At 37.6% G+C, this 23,475-nt stretch overlaps 1 protein-coding gene across 9 annotated transcripts in view; it reads left to right on the forward strand.

The window, feature by feature from the left end:
* LOC137240449 (lipase 3-like) overlaps positions 1-21,307 on the forward strand; it is a 103,477-nt gene extending 82,170 nt beyond the window's left edge. For all 9 annotated transcript variants that reach the window (XM_067766729.1, XM_067766734.1, XM_067766728.1 and 6 more), the window contains one exon: positions 16,553-21,307. In XM_067766729.1, coding sequence (XP_067622830.1) covers positions 16,553-17,569 — 1,017 coding nt within the window. In that variant the 3' untranslated portion in view covers positions 17,570-21,307. The remainder of the gene's footprint in view (positions 1-16,552) is intronic.
* The last annotated feature ends 2,168 nt before the right edge of the window (positions 21,308-23,475 follow it).

A 23,475-nucleotide genomic window follows, 5' to 3' on the forward strand; every position in this document is an offset into this window, starting at 1 on the left:
ACCTTTAATGACTCCGCCATCAATCAGCTTTGCCAGCATAGTTTGAAATTAATAATCAACATAAACGATTTGATTTCGTTTTAATATGGCAGAAAACGAAACGAAATCATTTCGTTAATTTGACGATCTTAACGTTAATAAACGAAACGAAATGACTTCGTTTCGTTTATTAACGTTGATTATCGTAACGAAATGATATCGTTTCGTTGGTTAAGCATGCCTGATCTAGAGGATGATTTAACAATATTTTAAGAAAAACATAGTTTTAAAAAATACGACTCCTTCGATTGTACGGGAAAAGGTCATTGAGTCATCAGTTTACTGTTTAGATAAAAGAGTTTAATCTATACCATTTTCTTATTTAAGTGAGATATCTTCAGGTCGATATAAGAAAACTTGATTGGAAAATTAGAATAGAAAAATTAAAATAAAATCCAGTTAGATTAAATTTGAACCTCACAGACCTCACATAGACTAAGTAAGTTCATAGTGTTACCAGAAGTTTCTTTAACGACCAAATTTGTAAACCTCATAAAAAACTAGGACCTATGTTATAAAATAACTCCATCCTCCTGACAAATACTAGAAGCTTTGTAGGACCTATGCCATTTGCTGCTTCTGGGTTCCACATCACCGCTGTGTTGGTGCCAGACCTCATCATAGTGCTTATGGAGATGTTCCAATAACCCTCTTGGAGGCGGGGCTAGATCAAGCAGTTGTTTGCTAGGGTGTCCTTGTTTGTGACAATTAAGCAAAAACTGTCTGTTCAGCATTTCGTTGTGCTCGTTAACGTTGAGCTCTTTGGGCTCGCTATATACATAAGGAGACATCACGTGACATTTCTGAGTGAAGCATTTTGACAGGCCTGCAGCCTTTTCCTGTGTGTGCTTTTAAAACCAGGCGGCCAAACTGGTGATGCTTAGCACATAAGCGGTAAGCCAATTGCTTTGTACATGGTTAGCAACATTTCTTTATCTTTACTTTGTATGAAATTTCGTTATCTGTTCCTTCCATGTCGCAACCAGAGTGGCCGTGGATTTGGTCGGTGATAATGCCAGGCCGCATGAGGCGAAGAAACTAGAGAGACTGGAGAGTTAGTTGTTTTTTCTAGAAACTATTTCATCTGTTGGCAAGGTACCGCTGCCATTATCATGCAATCGGCGGCGTAGGAAATGACAGTAGCTCCTTCTGGTGGCGCAGGGAACTTTGATATGTAGAAATGAAATATAAGTGGGGATGGGACACCACCCTGTGTTACCCCCTGTTTAATTTTCCTAGGCTTTGAGGTTTCGTTCCCAAATTGAACCGACGCTCGCAGACAATTTGCGGTCCATCTTTTTAGACAAGGGATGCACCTTCTATGCCTTGGAGTAGCGAGCGTGGTTGACTATGTCAAAAGCTTTCGACATATCGAAGGCCACAAGCACAGTCCTATGATGAGGGGTTTTCCTGATTTAGTCCGTGATTGAACCGAGTGTTTATGGCGTTAAGTGCGGTGGAAGCCATGTTGATGCGCGGCTGGGCAAAAATTTGCAGTTCAATGTCTTCGCTACGGGCGAAAGGAGTGAAATCGGTTGATATGACTCGCATTTGTTAGCTTGTTTCCCAGGCTTTAGTAGTGGAGCTATCCTTGCTAATTTCCATTGTTCGGGAATGACAAAGGACTTCAATGACTGGTTGAAAACATGCGTTCGGTAGTTTATTTCCCCAGCGCCAAAGCTGTTTAGAATTGGCATGGCTATCCATCAGGGCCTATTGATTTAGGGGGCTGGGCCTTTTTGGTGGCTGCCTCAACCTCTGTGGAGATGATGGTAATGGATGACATGTCATGTTTTTGTTTATATGCCCGTCTGTTTGCACGACGTGTGGCCATGCCTATTGAAGGATGCATTAAAACTTGCGGGCGAAAAGCGCTATCGCATTTCTTTGAGCTCATCAAAGTTTTATCGCCAAAGGCGATGGATCCGTGTAAGTTGTTTTTGAATGGATTAAACATGGATTTGACTGTTAACCACAGTTTACCAACACCCGCAAAGAGGTTGAACTTCCCAGACACCTCAAATTTCCAAAAGAAGATGTATTTATACTATTATTTTAAAGAATGTCTAACCGTGTTACTTGGTGGGTTTGTATATAAGGAGTTTTTTCTGTGGAATTTGCCCATGTAAACCGTTTGCATATAATGACCGACGCATTGTCTGGCATTGGTACACCATACCTTGCAACCCAATTGTTTATAAACACTTCTGCTACCGTTTCCGCTTCTTGATTTGGGATTGGGTATACCTCTGGCCATTTTCTGAAATAATCCGCCGTTGCTTGTAGGAAATGGACTGGCGACATCCATAGCGATCCTTTCAAATGGCGCACCTGAGTTATATTGCTGCATATGGCCATGACTTCGGGTTCTGGGCCCTTTCGCTCTGCTGCAAACCTCGCAGTTCGCAATCCACTCAGTGACCGACTGACGGCAACCAACCCAATAGAATCTCTGTTTAATCTTCTCGAGCGTCTTCGTGATTCCAAGATGACCTCCGCTTGGACCATTATGCAGCTCGCTGAGCAACCCAGGAATCCTCTTTCTGGGAACAACTATCAATTTCTTCTTGCATTTACCATCCTCACTCTCCCATACTCGATGAAGGCAACCGGATATCAATTCTAAACTGTTCCACTGTGCCCAATATGACTTCGCAATGGGACTCTCTGCTGACATCTCTTCTCTGTTTGGTATTTCGTTTCGTTCGAGCCCTTGCATAACACGTGACAGATCTGTATCTTTTAGCTTCATCTGCACATGTTATAGTCATTAGCCGGACATCTATAATGTCTTCTTTAGTCTCGGCTTTTGAACAGTGCTTGCATTCCAAACTACACGGCCTTCGTGACATTGCATCAGCATTTCCATGGGTACTACCTTTTCGATGCTCAATGGAAAAGGCATAGCTCTGTTGTCGCTCGATCCACCGTGCCAATTGTCCTTCCGGATTACGGAACTACAGAAGCCAATTTAAAGCTGCGTGATCTGTCCTGACACGGAATCGCTGGCCGTAGAGGTATTTGTGAAAATGTTTAATGCACTCTACCAATGCCAACAGCTCTCTCCGAGTAGTTCCTCTCTGGTTTTCCAATCGAACGGCTGTAATATGCAACTACCTTCTCCTGTCCATCGACCAGTTGTGATAAAACGCCTCCTATAGCATATCCACTCGCATCTGTATCTAGAATAAATGTTGCTCCTGGAATCAGATATGCTAACATTGGGGCAGTGCACAAACGCTCCTTCAATGTTTGGAAAGCCACTTCTTGCTCCTTCTTCCATTCAAAAGCTTTATTTTTTCTTGTAAGCTCATGGAGGCTATGGGCTACGCTAGAAAAATTTGGTACAAATCGGCGGTAGTATGTGCACAGCCCAAGGAAACTTCTCAATTCATGCAGATTCTGTGGTCTTGGCAAATCCTTTACTGCCTCTATCTTTTCATTCGCTGTACGGATACCTTCTGTCGTTACCTTATGACCCAAATAATTTACTTCCTTTTTAAACAGCGCACACTTTTTGGGATTTAACTTCAGACCAGCGCCAGCTATTCTCTGGAAAACTTCCTCTAAGTTTTTAAGATGTTCTTCAAAGTTCTTGCCCAATACGATGATGTCGTCCAGGTACACAAAGCATGTTTTCCAATGTAGTCCTTTCAATACCAATCCATGAGTCTCTCGAAAGTAGCTGGCGCATTACATAGTCCAAAGGACATTACTGTAAATTGCCAAAGACCATCTCCGACGCTGAAGGCTGTTTTCTCTTTGTCTTCCTCCTTCACCTCCACTTGCCAGTAGCCGCTTTTCAAGTCCAGTGTGGAAAACCATTTCGTACAAGAGAGCGAGTCCAGAGTGTCGTCAATTCTTGGCAATGGGTAGCTATCCCTTTTCGTAACGTCATTCAACTTCCGGTAGTCCACGCAAAACCTCATTTTTCCGTCCTTCTTCTTTACAAGTACTACCGGTGAGCTCCAGGGACTAGCTGATGGTTCGATGACGCCGCTGTCGCTCATTTCTTGTATAATTTGACTCAAAACTTCCCGCTTCGCCAGTGGAATACTACGTGGAGCTTGACGTATTGGCCTCGCGTCTCCAGTGTCAATTTTATGTTTCACAACATTGGTGTGGCCTGGTTTGGAACCATCCTGGTCAAATATGTTTGCGTACTTTAGGAGCAGTTGCTTTGCCTTACTCTGATAATCTTCCTCTAGCGCCTCCGTCCATGCCAAGATCAAACGTGTTCCTGGAGCTGTTCACAGTTAATAATTACTTCAGTCTCTTGGCATCTTCCCAAAATAGCTCCTTTGGTCAATTTGAGTGGTGACTTGAACTCGTTGAGTACTCTTACCGGAATATGTCCATCTTGTTTTATCATAGCCAGGGTTTTTCCTACAAGTATGTTCGGTGCTGATTTGTTTGCTGCTTCGACAACCCACAATTTGTTTGTCCCACAATCTCCATCAATCTTTGCCCAGATGACTGCTTCGGATTTTGGTGGTATTTGCTGACTCTCTTCCACCAGCACTCGTTTACTGCTGTAGCCTCTCTCGTAGCCGAAATTAAGTGGTACATCCTTCTTATATCGCATCGTCTTGCTTTGCATGTCGATCTTGATTGCGACTTCACATGATACTTCTCCTAGAACCGTGCTGTCTTCTCCAGTGGCTGTACGCAATATTGCTCCATGCAATGGTCTTATCTTCTTGTTGACTAAATCCGCTCGAATAATGGAATGGGATGCACCCGTATCTACAGTCAGTAAACGTTCCTTTCCATCCACATGTCCTCCAACAATAAGATTGCTTGACCTTCTTCCAATTTGTGAGATAACAGAGATTATGGGGCATTCAATTGAGGGAGCCAGCTGTCGCCCCTTGTGGCTGACTCGCTTTAGTTTAACGATTGATTGGTCTTGGAGATCTGCTCATCTCCTTCAGCTCTGCGTTTACGACCACCCACATTGTTGCAACTGTTAGGGTTGGTGTTGCAATAACGCGCAATATACCCTGGGTTTCCGCACTTGAAACATTTCATAACTCCAGAGTTTTTCTGTTGTGATCCTTTCAGTGCTTCCAAAATTGTGTCCACCCAATCTGGCTTTTCTACTTCCACACGATGGGCTTTGTACGCTGGCTTACTCAAAAGTGACGCTGTGTGAGTCAGTGCATAAGATACCGTTTCAGCAAATGTTTGCTTTGAGCTCGCGTATGTAGCTCGCTTTGTTTCGACGTCCCGTATGCCGTTTATGAAGCTCTGAATTTTTACCTTCCCGGTGTACTCCACGGGTGCGTCCGCATTTGCCAAATGTGCCAACCTTTCAACATCCGAGGCAAACTCCTGCAAAGTCTCATTCGCTCTTTGGTGACGGTTATGCAACTCAATTTGGAATATCTGTTTTCTATGCTCGCTTCCATAACGTCTCTCGACAGCGGCCATCAATGCTTCATAGCTGTTCCGTTCGTACTCTGGAATAGTCTGTAAGATTTTGGCAGCTGGTCTTCCAATGCTACGAAGAGTGCAGCAACTTTATCTTCAGCATTCCAGTTGTTCACTGTTGCGGTCTTCTCAAACTGTAGATTAAAGACCTGGAAAGGAACAGACCCGTCAAAGGATGGTGTTTTTACCTTTGGATTACTCGCTGAAACAGCTGGGCGATTTAGTTGTAACTGCTCCATACGACCCTTCAAATCATCACTTCTGCCTGAAATTGAGCGATTTTTGCATCCTGCGCTTCCAGTTTTGATGATACCTTGCTTCCTGTTCTGACAGTTGCGAAGATATGCGAGATTCTTGTGCTTTCAACTGCTCAGCCATATATGTCTTCTGTTCTTCTAACTGTGTTTCCATCTTAGATGTAATCTGTGTCGACTGTGATTCCAGTTGTTTTTCCATCTTGGATGTTAAACGTGTCTCCTGTGATTCCAGTTGGGATGACATGTTGGTGGATATTTGTGATGCCATTTCTGTTATACGTGCCTCTTGCACTTCCAGTTGGTGGATCTTCAATTCACTGAACTTTGCTATGTCCTTGTTGTCCTCTGGAATTTATTCAACAATTCCTCTTCTGACACAAATTGTAACGAGTTTACTGCAAATCCTCTTATTTGCAATCTTCTGCTAACGTTCGTATCGCTAAACTGTTGAATAAATAACTCCAATATTGAATAATGGAAAAATGGCCTTTATTAAAGTACTTCACAATAACACTTATACTTTGCAACGAATAGCTTGCTTAATAACCAAACTGATTGATAGCTCAAATGAAAACTCATTTTCAAAATAATACTGCTCTTGCTGGTTAGATAGCGTCTTAATCGAAACTGAATTCCAGCGCCTCTACATTTGTTGCCTTTTATACTCTCTAATTTCAACGTTCGCATCTTCTAGGCGCTTCCAGAATCTACTAGTCCATCAGCTCTCAAACTTCTCAGTTGTAACTACAATTGCACGATTTATAGCTTCTCTCATTGCATACTTTCAGGAGTATCTCAGATATATGCATGTGTTTGTGCATTGATTCTCCGCTGCTCGTATACGTACATGGTACACATGTGTAGACGCAATTATTGTTTCGTTTATGTAGATACATAATGATTGATCTATGGATGTAAATTCACGTCACTGCTTAGCAGCGTCTTAGAGATGGCAGAACTCCTTAGTTTTGCTAATATTCGTAACAATATCTTTCTACAATTTTGCAGAACTTTATTACGATTTTTCACAATACTGACCATATTTAAGCACCACTCAATTGGCTAATTTGGAAAGATTTCCCAATTTTCCTTTAAGTCGCCTGCCAGCCAAAGCCGGTGTCTGTGTACCGGGCGTAACGGTTTGCAAACACATGTTCTTTTGACACTACACATATGAAGTATTTCCAGTTTGTAAGAGATTTTCCATCAAATTGAACAGAATAACATATCATTTACAAAAAATATAAAATGTTCCATTGTATCGCCCGGAAAATCATTGAGTGGAGCTTATCCTGTTATATGAGAAGTGTGTGTTTTTTTCACTGACTGCAGATTATAGTTATAATAATAATAAATAAAGTAAAGGTGTTTAAGTTCGGGTGTAACCGAACATTATATACTCAGCGTGAGCTTCTATTGCACATTTCAGTTCAGATAAATTACTTTTCTACATAACACGTGGCACCGCCCGTTTAAAAAATAATGTCTCCCCATTTCTTCTTACAATAAAACTTGATGAGTGAAATATCATTGATTCAAAACTATTTTTTTGCTAAGTTATAGCTTATTATTCTAGTCTACGACCCTTTTAAATTTCTTTTATATCTAAGTTGCCGTGGTCTTTAACCGATCTCGTCCATTTTTTCGAGAAATATTTCCTGCCATAGGGAAAATCTGTGTACCTAATTGTATTACGATCCGTTAATTTTTCTTCGAGTTATGGCTCCCGAAACATAGAAAATTGCTTAGTCATAAAAGGGGCGGTGACAGGCCCACTTTTTTAAATTTAAAGTTTTTCCTATTTATTGTTATAAATCTACTTGGGAAATGAAATACCATTGATATAAAGCTCTTTTTTTGCAAAGATATAGCTTATTTTATTCGTCCACGTCCACGGGCGGTTCCACGTCCATTTTAAAAAATTGTGTCAAATTTTTATCAGAGTCTCAATATCAGTCCACGCGTCAAATTTCAACATTCTAGGTGTATTATTTACTAAATAATCAGGTTTTTTGTGTTTTCCAAAATGTTATATATATATATAAAGTGGGCGTGGTTATCATCCGATTTCGCTCATTTTCAATACCAATCTATTCTGGGTCTAGATAAGCTCGTGTACCAAATTTGGTGAAGATATCTCAATATATACTCAAGTTATCGTGTTAGCGGACAGACGAACGGACGGACATGGCTCAATCAAAATTTTTTTTTTCATTTTGATATATGGAAGTCTATATCTATCTCGATTCCTTTACACCTGTACCACCAACCGTTATCCAATCAAAGTTAATATACTCTATGTGCAAGGCACGCTGAGTATAAAAAACTAAATATCTAGGTCACTATCAGTTTTCTGTTATCAACTGTTCTATAGTGTACGTTTCAATAAGCTAGCATGAGTTTGAGTTTTTGGCAACGTCTTGCCACCCGAAAACGTCGCTTTTTGCTTTGACTATGTTCAATTTCGTGTATTTACGGGCAATCTATGTTTAACAATAAAAAGTTCGCTACGGCTATTTGGCAGCTGTCATTCTCACTGCTTAAAATGGTCATATTTCTAATTATTCAATTAGGGGCTATTAAGCGTCTAGGTAATTTTTCTTCCAGTTCCTCCGCTGCCAAATACGGGTGGCATTATGACTATTGTCTTGCCCAGAGCATAATATGATTTAGCTTAGCATAAAAAATATATTGAAGAATTAAATTTCCTTAGTGCTCAAATATTAACATATACATGCGAAAATACCAAAAAAGAACACTTTTGTTTAAGAATTTTAAGGAAATGTTCAATTTTTTTAACGAAAGAGTATTTTTCAAGAGATCTTTGCATTCTTAACCATTATGTTGCATTAACTTGGCAACAACGCATAAATATTTATGTACATACATATGTCAAGCTGATATGATATGAAAATACATACATACATCCATACATATGAATGTACTCCCGAAGTTAAATAACGCAGCGAATGCTATGTGTCACCTCACTCAAAAGCAATTTGCGCGCACAGTTGACACCGAACAACCACACACACGGAATTTTTGGTAAAAATGTTACTTTTGTTTAAACAATTTGGCTGATATAAGAAAGGAATCAAGTATTTTTGTTTTTTTTTTTTGATGCAGAACGAAGGTAAATATTTCAAAGTTTTACTGAAAGGCAGAATTTTTAAAATCCATCCATCCGTTTATGAGTTATAGCTGTGTAAACAAAAATTTTTTGATTTTTTACTACATTTTGTTAATTTGTCACGCCCCTATAATATATACCTTCAAACTATATTAACTGTACCATCTCACGTACCTAAGCTTTCAAATGCAAACAACCGTTTTAAAATCGGAGCATTCTGTGTGAAGTTATGTACGTACATGGCATTTAGCGACTTTATTTTATAAGATTTATAGAAGATATATATGCGCAATTATACAAATATGATTCACGGAAATCGGCATAGTTTGCGAGTTTCCTTTCTTTTGGATTGGGTAGAGCACACTAAATTCCCAATCTTAATGTTTTGCATAGGAGTTTGTGCTGAGGGTCGTTAACCTGCAGCGACTAGCACAAGTTCCGCACTAACGTGGAACTATCGCATTAACAGACGGTACTAATTCTAATTCCAATCTCAATATTTCAAGGTATGTTTTCTTATAAGAATGTTGCACTGAAAAAAACTTGGCGCACTTTAGCTTCGAAGAAATTAAGGCCAAACTTCTCTATCAATTTGGATCGATCTCCTTTTTTTAAATTTCCCCACAAACTGGAGGGACGGGACTTATGTCCATGTTTCTTGCCGACTCTGATTGGCATCTGAAAGCAGAAGAATTTGCACTGAGATGCTTTAAAAGGCAGAAATACACCCGGAGTGTTTGTCAAATCAATGCGAGGAGTGACCCGCTTAGAAAAATTGTATTCTAATTGAAAAATTTTTTATGTTACTCTTCCCGGGAGTTAAACCTGAGACCTTCGGTGTGGTAGGCGGAGGACACTACCACCACACTATGGCGACCGCCTAAATTAAAGAAGTAAAATTGTTAACACACCTACTATTCATAAGTAATTATTTTGACTGTTAAAAACAAAATTATGGTATTTTTAATTTTTACATGAATTAAAAAAAAAATTTTTGTACAGTAAAGTTTAAGACTGCTACATATGTAGTATGTAAAATTAAATTAAATGCTATATACGAATTTTTGGAATAATTGTGGGTTCGATGTTCAAATATCGAATTTTGTATACGTAGAATTTTCATCCTACCAGCTCTCCACTATCATTTCTGCAGGAATCTGCACAGGTTTAGAAAGTTTTCTCAGAAGTTTTATAAAATCTCGCGACCGTGTCTTAAGATGTCTGAGAGCAATATAATAAGATTTTGGCTTAATTTTTAACTTTTTGGAACGGTTTTGCTTTTGCTCTCCGCCCCACTTTTGTTATATAACCACCTTTTCCTTATATACATACCTATAACAATGTAATCACCTGTAGCAATGTATCTAAATAAAAGTAAGTCATTTGGATGCATAAATAGCCAATTGGCATTGTTGCTCTATTTCTGACTGCGTTGATTGCATCAAATATACATTCACGCATCCACTCTAGTGCGACTGTCATATGTGATACATAAATGACGGACCAGCAGATGATCAACATTGAGCATTGACTGCCAATTGCGCATTGAATATACATAAATGAGCAGCGACTGATACCAAAATATGTTAATTATGAAACATAGATAGGCAACAAATTGCTCTAAAGCCAACTGATGCAAATACATCACAGAAGAACTTCACAATAGCGGGCAGTTCGACAGCAAAACCGGCATTCATGATAATTCGATAACTATAAATGTCTATCATTTGTTGTTCTACTTGTGCAATAGACTAGCAATAATTATCTAATGGAACTTATTTGCATAAAACTACTCACACATACACAAACACCCAAGTCTATTCACACTTTATATTTTGCATTATATCTTTGGTAATTACGCAATCATAGGTACAATTCAAATACTCATCGTTTTGTACACGTGATGACAAACAACAAACAAAACTGAATTTTAAGTAATAATACTATGTATACTACTACGTACATATGTAAATATGAACAAAAGAAATTAACAAATACTCGTATATTTAAGCAGTGCAGCTCTCTCCAAACGTTTATTGTATGCTCGCAAACCCGTCAGCGAAAGTTAATGTAATAGTGTTTAGGAATTTTAAGTGACAAAATTGTTGGGGTATGGGTTTTGTGATTTGTGCGATATATCCATATGTTCATACAAACACTTATGTATATAAACATGCCGCATGTAATTTTTTATGCTTGCACTTTGTGTAGATTGGTACGTGCAAAGAAATTGTGCACTAAAAAATTATGTCATTGCTACGAGAGGTCTTTGACATGCAAGTGTAATTTATGATGCCCCAAAAAGATGTAAAAAAATATTTACATATGTACATAATATACATGCATATACGCAACTATTGTAATGATATGATGATGTGGTATTGTGATGAAGTCTTATTTTTGTCATGTGATGAGCAGAAGATATGCTTAAATAACTTTTTAACATTTCGTTGTAAACTAAGCGATTAGCAATGCCTCAATACCAAAAATTTAAATATTTCGTTTTTTTTTTTTTTCTTTTTAAAATGAGCGAACAAATTGTTCTTTTAGTTTATAGCTTGGGTTTTACTTCCTTTATATTAGTTTTGTTTCATGTTTGTCTCGAAACTTGGAACTTATTAATGCAGATTCCCAACTAATGTAGTGATATGATGATGAGATAGTGATATTGTAATGATGTGCTGATTACATCACGTGATGAGCACGTGACATGATTAAATAAAAATTTACTATAATATGTCCGGGATGCTTTCGGGATAGGTCGCAGAGAACCATGCCACTAATAACACTTTGATCTCTTTTTAGGAAATTAGCTGTTCTCTTTTGTTCAAGTATGTCTTTCTTTTTATAACTGAATTGGTATGAAGTCGACTTAAATGATTGTTTCAATTCGAAAATATAAACGTTAATCCTTTCAAAATCCATTCCGGCAGGAAAAGCGATCGACTTTATCAAAAGATATGATAGATTTTCCGTATTAATATTATGAGCCCGTCAAAGAAAGCATGGCAGGTCCCGGCTTATGATATCTATATGAGCCGTTTATTTTGAAAGTGGCATAAGTCATTTCCAACTCGTGGTCTTAAATGCATTGTTATTTTTGAACGAATGCATGTATAGATGTTTCTACAATTATAAAATAATAATAAGAATTGCATCTTTTGGATATTGGACTCTAACAAACTGCAGGCGAGGAGAGATACAAACAAATTATCACTGAACCTAAACGACATGAAATGACTTATGCCACTTTCAAAATAAACGGCTCATATATTCTGCACTTTCTGTTATTGTTCGAATCACCCAACAGTCGAATAAATAACCCAAATATTCAGTATAATTCTTTGTTTACAGGAGTAGTACTTCTTAATTACATTTACTATGGGAGTTGTACTTCTTAATTAGATAACTCGCATACTTCACTTATAACGTTTTAAAAACGTGCACCAGAGAGCTTCGGAAAACTATTCGGCTTTCACCTACACGTCGTGTCAGTGCTGCGACGAATATTCAACAAAATGTGCAGTCAATTAACTTTCACTCGTACTTTAAACAGTAAACATCTCATGCGTAAATTCTTTGCTAAAACAATCTTTTTGTACACACATGCCAGATTTAATTTTAAAGTAGAGATGTTGCATGGACGAAAAATAGTGTGAAGCAACCTTCACAAAACTCTAGTAGATCACATTCACCACTCACCATAGCAGAATGTGTTAAACTACCACTGCCTGTATTTATTATTTTACAATTATTTGTACACTTTTTATTCAGCTAATGTGTTCAGAATTAACATTTTTATTACCTTTATATAAATTCCCTTTCATGTTTGTCCCCTCATTTCCATACGAATTTTTGACCCACGGAAAAGTGTTTTTCGGTAACTTCCCATTTAGCTAGACACTTGATACTTAGAACATAGTTCAGATCTGGGAGACATTACAATGCAAGTGAAAAAATCCGCTAGGTGGCGCACGGATCGAGATATACAATAATATAATTAATTTTAAAATGGAAATTTTGCGATCGACTTTTAACTAACTTCTCGGCGATCCAGAGACTTGAAACTTAGCACATAGTTTGCGAGTCGATGGTGCTACACTTCTGGGAAAACAAACTGCCGCCAGGTGGCAGACGAATCGAGATAAACGAAAATCCCTGAAAATCTCTGAAAAAACGCAGGGAATATTGCGATCGATTTTTAAGTAAATTCCCGGTGAGCTAGAGAATTGAAACCTGGGCCGTGAGTGGTGGCAGTGTAATATATGATCAAAAAAATTTCGATAGGTGGCGCATGGATCAAGATATTAATAAAATTAATTTTAATTTGGGGATCTTTCAATCCATTTTTAACTAACTTCCCGCTGATCTAGAGACTTGAAACTTGGCACAAAGTTCAAGGCTTGGTGACAATACAATTTACAGAAAACAAAATTCCGCTAGGTGGAGCGCTCAGTGAGATAACTACAAATCCTTGAAAAAACCAGGGGAATTTTGCAATCGATTTTTGAGTAACTTCCCGGTAAGCTGGAGATATGAAACTTGAGCCGTAAGTCAGAACCCGGTAACAATTCAATATTTTATCAAAAAAAATTCCGCTGGGTGGCGCATGGATCGAGATATTAGGAAAATTAATTTTAATTTGGGAATATTTCAATCCATTTTTTTAACTCACTTCCCGGTTACCTAGAGACTTGTAACTTAGCACATAGTTCGAGACCCGGTGACAATACAATTCATAGAAAACAAAGTTCCGTTAGGTGCCGTGCTAATAGAGATAACTACAAATCCCTGAAAAACGAGGGGAATCTTGCGATCGATTTTTGAGTAACTTGCCGCTAAGCTAGAGACTTGAAACTTGGGCCGTGGGTCAGAACCCGGTACAATGCAACATTTGATAAAAAAAAAAAAAAAAATCCGCTAGTTTCAAATTGAGAGTCTTGCAATCGATTTTTAACTAACTTCCTGGATATCTAGAGACTTCAAACCTAAAATATAGTTTAAAATTCGGTGACCGTGCAATGTTTGATCAAAAAATTTTAGCTACGCATCGCACAAATCGAATTATTTAGAAAATTAGGCAATACCTTCATGGCTAGCCTCCTGACTGTTGCAGGCGTTGTAGAATTCCACTCGTTAAAGGCCCAACTCTATGCACGTCCTTGCATACTTTTAGGCGCACTTGACTTTCACCACGATTCTTTTAGACTTTAAGGCGTATGCGAATTTCACCACGATGTTCAGCTGTTCAAATTAAGTAGGTGACAAACGAGGTGGAATTCTCTTGTTATGGTGCGAGGTTGAATTCTGTTGTTTTCGCCAGTGGTGTCAGCGGAAATTCCACTAATTCTCTTAAATCTTGCTATTTTGAACAAATAAATAAAGATAAGAATTTTCATTTTGGAATTACTTGAATTACTTCAAAATTGCAATTGTCTTTTTGTAGGCAGTACTAAAAAATTGAAAATAAAAAAATTATAATAAGTTTTAAGGACTACCTTTATATAAATGGACAAAAAAATAGAAGGCAATTTTTCCTTTAATACAGAAATACTGGGGATTAAAATTTAAACACGCGCACTACCTTTATAATTTTAAATACCAAAATTGTTTTACAAGAGCTATTGTTAAAGTTTTTTAGTCAAAATTCAACAAGACTATGTCTGTATTAAAAGAAAAATTTCCTTCTATTTTTTGGTCCATTTATATAAAGGTAGTCCTTAAAATTTTTTTATAATCTTTTTATTACTCTCTTAAACTACAATCAATGTATTTTGTGTGCTTAAATTATGTTAAAAATTGTGTTAAAGTTTGTGGTGTGGTGGCAGAGACCTGCTAGAATTTTGTGAAGCTCCGCTGCTTTCCACTGAAGTTCGCGCATGCAACATCTTTATCTTCAAAGTTTTTGCACATGCTACTTCAAAAAAGGTTGCGTTTACATTCGCAGCTCTGCCGGCGTTGTTCACCTCTGTGGTATTTATATGTGTGTGGCTGTTTTCGATTTCATCTGCTTGCTTTGCTGCTGTTTCAGTCCAGTATTTATTACTAGCCGCTTAGGGACGTATCGAAACTGGTAATATTCGCCACAATATGTACAATGGGAGCGATGTTCAAATTATACAAAGTTTTCTGACATGGGGCACAACATCTGGATTATAGTCAAATCTAGAGAAATGAATAGGAGGCGTGCATTAAAAATTGATTTCAATTGCATGCAAATAATTAATTAAAATAATGTTATACAAGGACTGAAAAAGATAGTCAAAAAGTCAATTAAGCTCAGTTTAAATTGAAAAAAGAAAGAATATAAATATTTATTTTCTTACATAAAGTGTAGCATAAATACGCGAATTAATCGAATTATGTCCACTGCCAGTAATAACTGAATCGCAACTTCAGTTATTAGTAGCAGCTGGCCCCTGGTCCACTTCCTGGAATGAAAGTTTCCAAAATATTATCTTTGTCAAAGAGTTACTCCTATACCAAATTTTAAGCGAATCGCAGCATAAATAAGATTATTTGGAATATGTCGGCCTTGGCCCACTTCCGGGCCAAATTTGTTCATCTAAAGCATCATCAACCCTCCTTTTATCAAAAACGGTCCAGTCGTTCAGTGACAAATATACGTACAGAAGAAATATATATGTACATATATAAGACAGATTAATTTTCCTTAATGCATAAACATACATACATACATACAAACAAAACAAAAATAGGGGCTCTATTTCTATTTTGTTGGTAGCTTTTTTTGGAATACATACAAATATTCATATACATACATCCCACTCAAAGCAAGTTTGCTCGTACAATTCTCAGGGAACATACACACTGCTTTCAACCTGTGACTTTTGTGTCACATTTTATAAAATTTCACTCTCATTAATTTTTCATTACGCGCCTTAAGAAGTATAACTTCTAAAATATAATATGGGGTTACTATTTCGCCTGGAGAGAATTTTATACCCATCTGTATCTAAAATATTTTAGAAAAAACTAGGTTCGCCCCTTTCAGCATCAAGATGAAACTTCACATAGATGCTTGGTTTTCGTTCGCCACTAGAGTAATCTACTTCTCAAGTGTCCAGACAGCTCAAAGTAGCACTTGCTGGCGGGAGTAAGCATTCGCTTTTTTAATAAGCTTATGTTATCGTTCGTGTTAATTAAAATTACTGCTAATATTGAAGATGTTGTTAACGCGAAGTATATATGTATATTCTTTTATTCTCGCTTCTACTCTTTGGGAATGGTTTATTTGATTGACGCAATCGATTTTTTCCATTCGGCGATGACAACGGGATATTGCAATTTCAATTTACATTTTTAGAGATGAAATATATTCACATTAAAAGTGGTCCTTACCTTTCAATAACCACACTGGCTCCGGGATATGTAGGAACGTAAGACAAGTTGTATTCTAAAATAAGGTGAGCTGAACGATTTCTGCTAGATTGGGACCGGTACCGCCTGCTAAGTAGCTGAACATAAAACTAGATTTACAAATATATTCTTTTCTTTGTAAACATTTCCACATAAGATATCGAATCTTAGTTCAGGACTTAATATCTTCTTAAGGACGGGGAAAGTAAAGTGTTTTTTTACTAAACCCTCACTAGCCCCCATTGTATAAATAGATATAAATCAATCAAAATATACCTACTAAATTGCTGGTCTTTTTTATTCCCCTCAACAGACGATGTTACCCGTCATGCTCAGTCACACACCATCAGGTGCTTCCATCAAACAACTCGAACATTTTGGCCAACTCATGAAGTCTGGACATTTTCGTAAATTTGATCGCGGATATTTACGTAATCAACTGGAATATAACCGCATGACGCCGCCCGAGTATGATTTATCGAAGGTGAAGGTACCGGTGGCACTTTACTATTCAATGAACGATATGCTCGTATCAACAACGGGTGTTGATCGTTTAGCACGCGAATTGCCCAATGTAATTGACAAATATTTAGTGCCCATGGAGAAGTTCAATCATTTGGACTTTTTATGGGCCATCGATGTTAAGTCTTTGGTGTATAATCGCCTCGTAAGGAATATTAGACGTGTTGAGAATTATAAACAAAAGCAAACAATTAATGCAAGCATACAAAAGTTGAGCGAACAGTTGCAGCAGCAACAACTACAACAGCAGCAATTACACGAGCAACAGCAATCGGAAGCAAACCTACAACAACGTAGCGCTAATCTTCATTTAAATACCAATACGATAGGTAGCGCTAGCCAACGTATTAATGTTCATATACGGCCGCATAGTTCGCTACACGCGGTCTACGTAGCATTGCCAAAATTCATGCCAACACCACCGACTATAATAAGACAAATTACAAGGAAGCCACTAACTTTGACGTCAACGCCATTACCTACAATACCAACGCCGATGTCTTCATCCACAGCACTACCGAGTGTAAGTCTAAATCTAATTCCAAACTTCCATACGAATTCGCCCATTACCACACCCGCGAATGTGAATCAAGAACCTTCTATGATAATTTCGAATATACGTCCAGTTTATATACCAGAAGAAGTTGGTAATGATAGTGAGCTAGCGAAGACGAGTTCAGATATTTATGTCACGCCAGCGCCAATCACGGATTCTTTATCAAATTCTAACACTGCGGAGGCGACAACTATTGTACCTTTACCTAAGTATGTTGATTTACGAATGAAAGCGGAGAAAGTAATTGCGTGAGAAATATTTCCATCGATTTAATATAGATATTAAGTTAATTATTGTATTAGTTGTAAATAATTAAGTTAATTATGCTTAAGTTTTTTGTTAGATATATTTTTTGTATATGCGTATATACAACCTTTGTGATTCTAAGGGGCTAATTGCAACAAGTTATGTCAACGTAAGTTTACTTAAAGCTACTGAAATCAGTGTGTATGGCTCAAGTAAAGTTTCGTTAGCTTGTGGGAAAGGTAGACCTTAATTTTTTTGCATAACACTTTTTTATTTGGAACATAACGAAAAATTCTTAAATATCGCACTTAACTTTTCCATAACCAAATAATATTCTTATTTACACTAGCTTTTTCTCCTTTTACACTATTTCGTTATCATTCACTACTTAATGTTCTTATTCCTATAAAACAAATGCAAGATCTCAGTAGATCATTGACAGTCCATCTTAGTCGGTGAATACGGCAATAACAAAAGTTAAGGCCAAAGGATGGATTCTAAGTTTTTCTGAGTTATTGACAATACCAAAGAATTATGTAGAGAAAACTTTCTGACTTTTCTTTTATTACTTCTCATTAATTCAAATATTACTTAGTTCATTTGCCGCTTTCTCTTTATATTCCACCAACAAGGATCAAGTTAAAATTCCACACAAATACTGTCAATTGTTTTTTCACGAAAAATTAAAAAAACATTTACTTTTTAAATCTTGGTAATTTCGCAATTAGAGGTTAAGATCCAGCTTCTCAAACCGAACAAAATAGGCCTGTAAGATGGGTTTCGTCAAACCCTGTGGTTGTCCAAAGTCGAGAAGGCACCTGTTTCCTTTCTAAATGAATCCACGTTACTTTGTTACTTTGTTGGTGTTATTTGTAATATTGGAGGGAAACTGTAAGCAACGCTGATTAATGAAAGGGTGACAGTTGTAGAAACAATGGACAGCGTCTGGTTGTGGGTGTATTCGATAGACAGGCGGAGGAATGGGTTGACAATGTATCGGTTCACGGGCACCTTACGATTGGCTGGTGTAATTGGGAAACGGTTTTCGCATTTTGGTGAACGGAGTATCGGTCGAAGGTGAGGGAACTTGCAGCGGACCAATGTCTCTCGATCAGTAGAGTGGAGTTACGATGGTTGGACATGTAGTTGATGGCGGCGTTGACGAATCGGTGAATCGATTCCTAAGCAACCGGTAAGTGAGTAGGACTAAAGAATAATCGATGCACATATGTTGAAGCGGTTGATCGATTTCCACGCAGCCGGTGGTTGGTGAAATCGATGTCAGGCGAGTCGCAGCTGACGAATCGGTGGGTCGGTGGATAAAATGAGTGAATCGGCGATGCGCAGACGACGAATCGGTTTGATCGATTTCCAGGCAACCGGTGGTTGGTGAAATCGATGACCGGCGAGTGGCAGCCGACGAATCGGTGGATATATATTTAGTATTTATATGGTGGCATGGCCCCGTAAATACGGTGGTGGTGGAAGCATCGATGTCTCGTAGAAGAAGGAGGTAGGAACTAGGTTCCTTCACATTCAATCTACGAACACACCTAAAACTAGTGAGCGACCAATGTCACTTGTTCATAAAAAGTGGCGAGCTTGAGCAAGAGGTTGGAAATTACCTATATTCACACAAAGAGTTTGCGGTGCAGACATATCTTATGTAGCTAACTGCTGATAGGTCGCTTTATCTGAGATAAACTCAAGAGTAAGAAGTGATGATATTACAAATACGTTATATCTTTTGTTACATTAACACACCGAACAAAATTATCAGAAAAATATTAACAATTCTCGAAATTCAATTACCACAACAAACAAGTTCAGTTCAACATAATAATTCACAACTCAATTGTTGGTGATCTGAAAAACAACTAAAACCAAATTATATGGTGCTTGAATAACAGTATATAACTATTTAATTCAATAGCTATTTAATTTACCGATCTAAAATTTGCGTTTAGTGTTACCTAAAGCCTCAATTCATCAGATTTCTATAACAAGTGTGGAGTTAAATACTTACTTGCCGAATAAACTGATTTACCCTCAAACAGAAAAAGAAGCGACAAACTTAAAAATACAAAAACACACAAAACAAAATCCACTAGATGAATCAGTCTGAACACAATCACCCGTTCTCATACATCTACTGCAATATTTACATATTGGGCGCCTTAAGTCTTCTCGGGCGGCAGCCGTAGTGTGATGGTAGCGTGCTCCGTCTACCACACCGAAGATCCTGGTTCACGCCCCGGGCAAAGCAAGATCTAAATTTAGAAACAAGTTTTTCAATTAGAAGACAATTTTTCCAAGCGGGGTCGCTTATTATTACATAGTTTTGGATATGACAGCGTAAATTGATATTTTTTAAAACCGAGGTGCTCAATAGCTCAACTTCGGAAAAAATTGTGACCTTTTTGGTTATGTCGGAAAGCCGCAGATGTATGTCATATTCCAAAATAAGTCGCGCGACAGCTTGAAGATTAATAGAACTTTTCAATATCGCAATAATGCCAATTATCGTAGACTGAAAATCTGCAGTCTGTCAGATGTATAACCTAACTATAATTTAGAGCTTGTTGAACCTTCAGACTATACGCGATGTCTTCCTATTCAGTTACAACGTTGAGCAGCGCCGGTAACTTCCTGAGACTGCTCTCCGTGTGTGCTTACCGAAATTGGTGATTTTATGGTTCTAAATAATCGATGCATAATGTCACCATAGGAACTGAAAGGAGAATTTTTCCAGCTATCTATGATTTGTATTCCCTATGCATATATTTAATTTTTATATAAATATTTCAAGCCAATATGGGATATTTAGATATTTAATAAAATTTCTAAGCTCGGCTCTTTTCCAACACAAAAATGTATAAGAATGATAAATAATTTTTTTTTTGTTAGTTTCAAAAAATATATGTACATACATATAAGCGCAAAACGGTTCTGATGCCATACTAAAAAAAAAGACTAATGGAATTAATTCGCCTTTCATCAGAACCGTAACGAAATATTGGGTGGTGAAACACCAATTTTGTGCTGATAGCCTCATTTATGTATGTACTTTACGAGAAATTTCATTTTTAAAATTCTTACGCTAAAATCTAATATTTTATTATACATATATGTATTTTTATTATTATTTTGCGATGCACAATTATTGACTGTGATGACATTAAAAAACAATGCTCTGTACTATTTGTTAAAAAACATACCATCTCTGAATTAAAAAGCCAAAATGGTTATAAAATAAACTTATTTACAATTAGAATATTTTAATAGTCTTCGAAACAACCCGACAAACACTAAACTTGTGTGATTGAGCTGAGTTATTTTTGGTCTGTTTTAAACTAGTTTGGGTATACATATTGTATCTCTGAAAAAACGTGGTTATCTGACCATGAGGAGGTTTTAGCATTCACACTAGTTGTAAAGAAGTGTAAAACTAGTTGGTGTTAGTGCAAGCTGCCTTAATGCATCTTAATATTAGTATAAGAAAACGCAAACACAAACTCAAATGTAATGTAGAGTTATGTGTAGTGACGTAAACATAATTAATTTTTATAATTATGTTACATATTGCATAAATATTTCAGCCAAGAAACGAAAATGTACCTACAAGCGAAAATAAGTTTAACTGCTTTGTTATTATTTTGATTTAAGAATTAAATCGTCCTACATACATACATACTTAGGTATATAAGACTTTGATTACTCATACAATTTATGAATAAAATTCGTTTCATTGATAACTAATGGCTGTTTCTTTTGACGTTCTTCCGCATACGTGGTTTGATTTCATTCGTCGTTTTTATTAACTACCAACATTTTTGCTAATCTATGGTCTTTACTATGCAACGCATGTCACAAAATCGAGACTTCCTTATTATTAGAAATATATTACAATGCGTTTGAACATGTATGCATATACCTAAGTTTAATGGAATCCGCACTTTGCGCTACAATGGAAAGTTTGTTCTGAATCGCAAGACTGCGTTAAGCCCCAATCACATGAGACTTTTACGCTGGCTTCACTTTGCAAATACTCACTGCTACAATGAGCGCAAAAAAGTTCACATTTTTACTTTTTTTAATTATAATAATAACAATTCTTTTAGATAGAAAAGAGTAGCATTTTTAAAAATCAAACAAATTAAATTGAATTCAGCAAAAATATGTAAAATTTAAGGACATCATAAATAATGGACTGACATGCCATGCCAAAACGTAAGTTTTTGATTAATTTTGCGTCACTTTGGCGTTCCCGTTGCCTTATTTGTGGGTGGCGAAAAACGCTAAAGGTGATTGGGTTTGGGCCTTTATAGTGTGAACTACACACGAAATGGTAAGAGAACAATTTATTGAGGAGTTTAAGCATGCTGTGGTAACTCCTACAACGACAATAACATGATAAAACAACATGGCTACCGTTGGTGCAGGGTCGACTTTTTATATACATTACTTACGTAATCGAATGCAAGTTTTGCCGAGCTTTTGATTTCGAAAACCACTAAAATCATGTTAAAATGCTTATTTCTCTTAACAAAGTAGCTGTACATATGTTAGTAACTGTGTCAATGCCGCATTGGACTCGCTCAGATTACGTGTTGGTATCAAAAACATTTCCATTTTCCCAACACCTCACCAACACCCTATATCTCTTCTCGCACTCTATCTTCTTCCATTCTCTCTCACCTTTCTTCTTCCTTTTCTCCCGCCCTCTCCTACTTTCTTGCACTCTCAATCTTCTCCTCAGTCTCACTTATTTTTCTTCTTTTAGTAAGAAATTACTCAAAGGTTTGGGGTAGTACTATGGTCCTTTGCCGGGTATTGATCCGAATTCGCGAAAATTAGCTCACTGTTAAAATTTCGAGCTGAGATCTGAAACGTTTTTGTACTACATGTGACCTGGTGTCCCGAAAACGAGAGGTCTACTGTTGTTGTTGTTGTAGCGATAAGGTTGCTCCCCGAAGGCTTTGGGGAGTGTTATCGATGTGATGGTCCTTTGCAGGATACAGATCCGGTACGCTCCGGTACCAGATCACCATTAAAGTGCTAGCCCGACCATCTCGGGTACGATTTATGTGGCCACATTAAACCTTCAGGCCATTCCCTCCCTCCCTAACCCCAAGTTCCATGAGGAGCTTGGGTTGCCAGAGCCTCGTCTGTTAGTGAAACAGGATTCGGCGCGGATAGGTGAGGTTGACAATTGGGTTTGGAGAAGATATACATATATTGCACTGGCAACCTGAAGGGTAGCGCTACACAGCCCCTTGCATCTGATATTTTAGTCGCCTCTTACGACAGGCATACCTACCGCGGGTATATTCTGGCCCCCTAACCCGCTGGGGGACGAGAGGTCTACTCTTCGCAGTTGTATTAAAAGAAAATTAAGAAGGCGAAGGCCAATGTGCTCCCATTTAGGGTAGTGTGCAAAACTTACCATCATCTTCTTCTTAATTGGCGCTTAACCGTTTAAACAGTTTTGGCTGTCCAACATGGCGCGCCAGTCGCTTTTTCGCTCTGCAACCGACGCCAACTGGTCAAATCAAGGGGGCTTAAATTGTTTTCCTCCTGGCCCTTCCAGCGGAGTGGAAACCAAAACTGATCATCGCACTTGATATATATAACAAAATGTTGCGAAAAAGAATCTATGATTTGCAGTCCTTTTCACTTATTAAAATTTGTAGATTTTCAGCAGTAACGCTGTAGGAAAGTCAGTAACTGGTTATTGTTTTGTCAATGTAACAAATGACAATCAAAAATAAATTATTTTCAATAATTTACGCATGACACGTATGCTTGTCCCTCCTCGAACAATTTTGAGCCTGTATACACAACTGTGTGGTTATCTGTGGAAGCCCACGACAAAATTAAGGGTAACATCCTTCTTTCAGCCATCCCATATT

This window comes from Eurosta solidaginis, chromosome 2 (assembly GCF_040869045.1).
Source record: "Eurosta solidaginis isolate ZX-2024a chromosome 2, ASM4086904v1, whole genome shotgun sequence".
NCBI classification, from domain to species: Eukaryota; Metazoa; Arthropoda; class Insecta; order Diptera; family Tephritidae; genus Eurosta; species Eurosta solidaginis.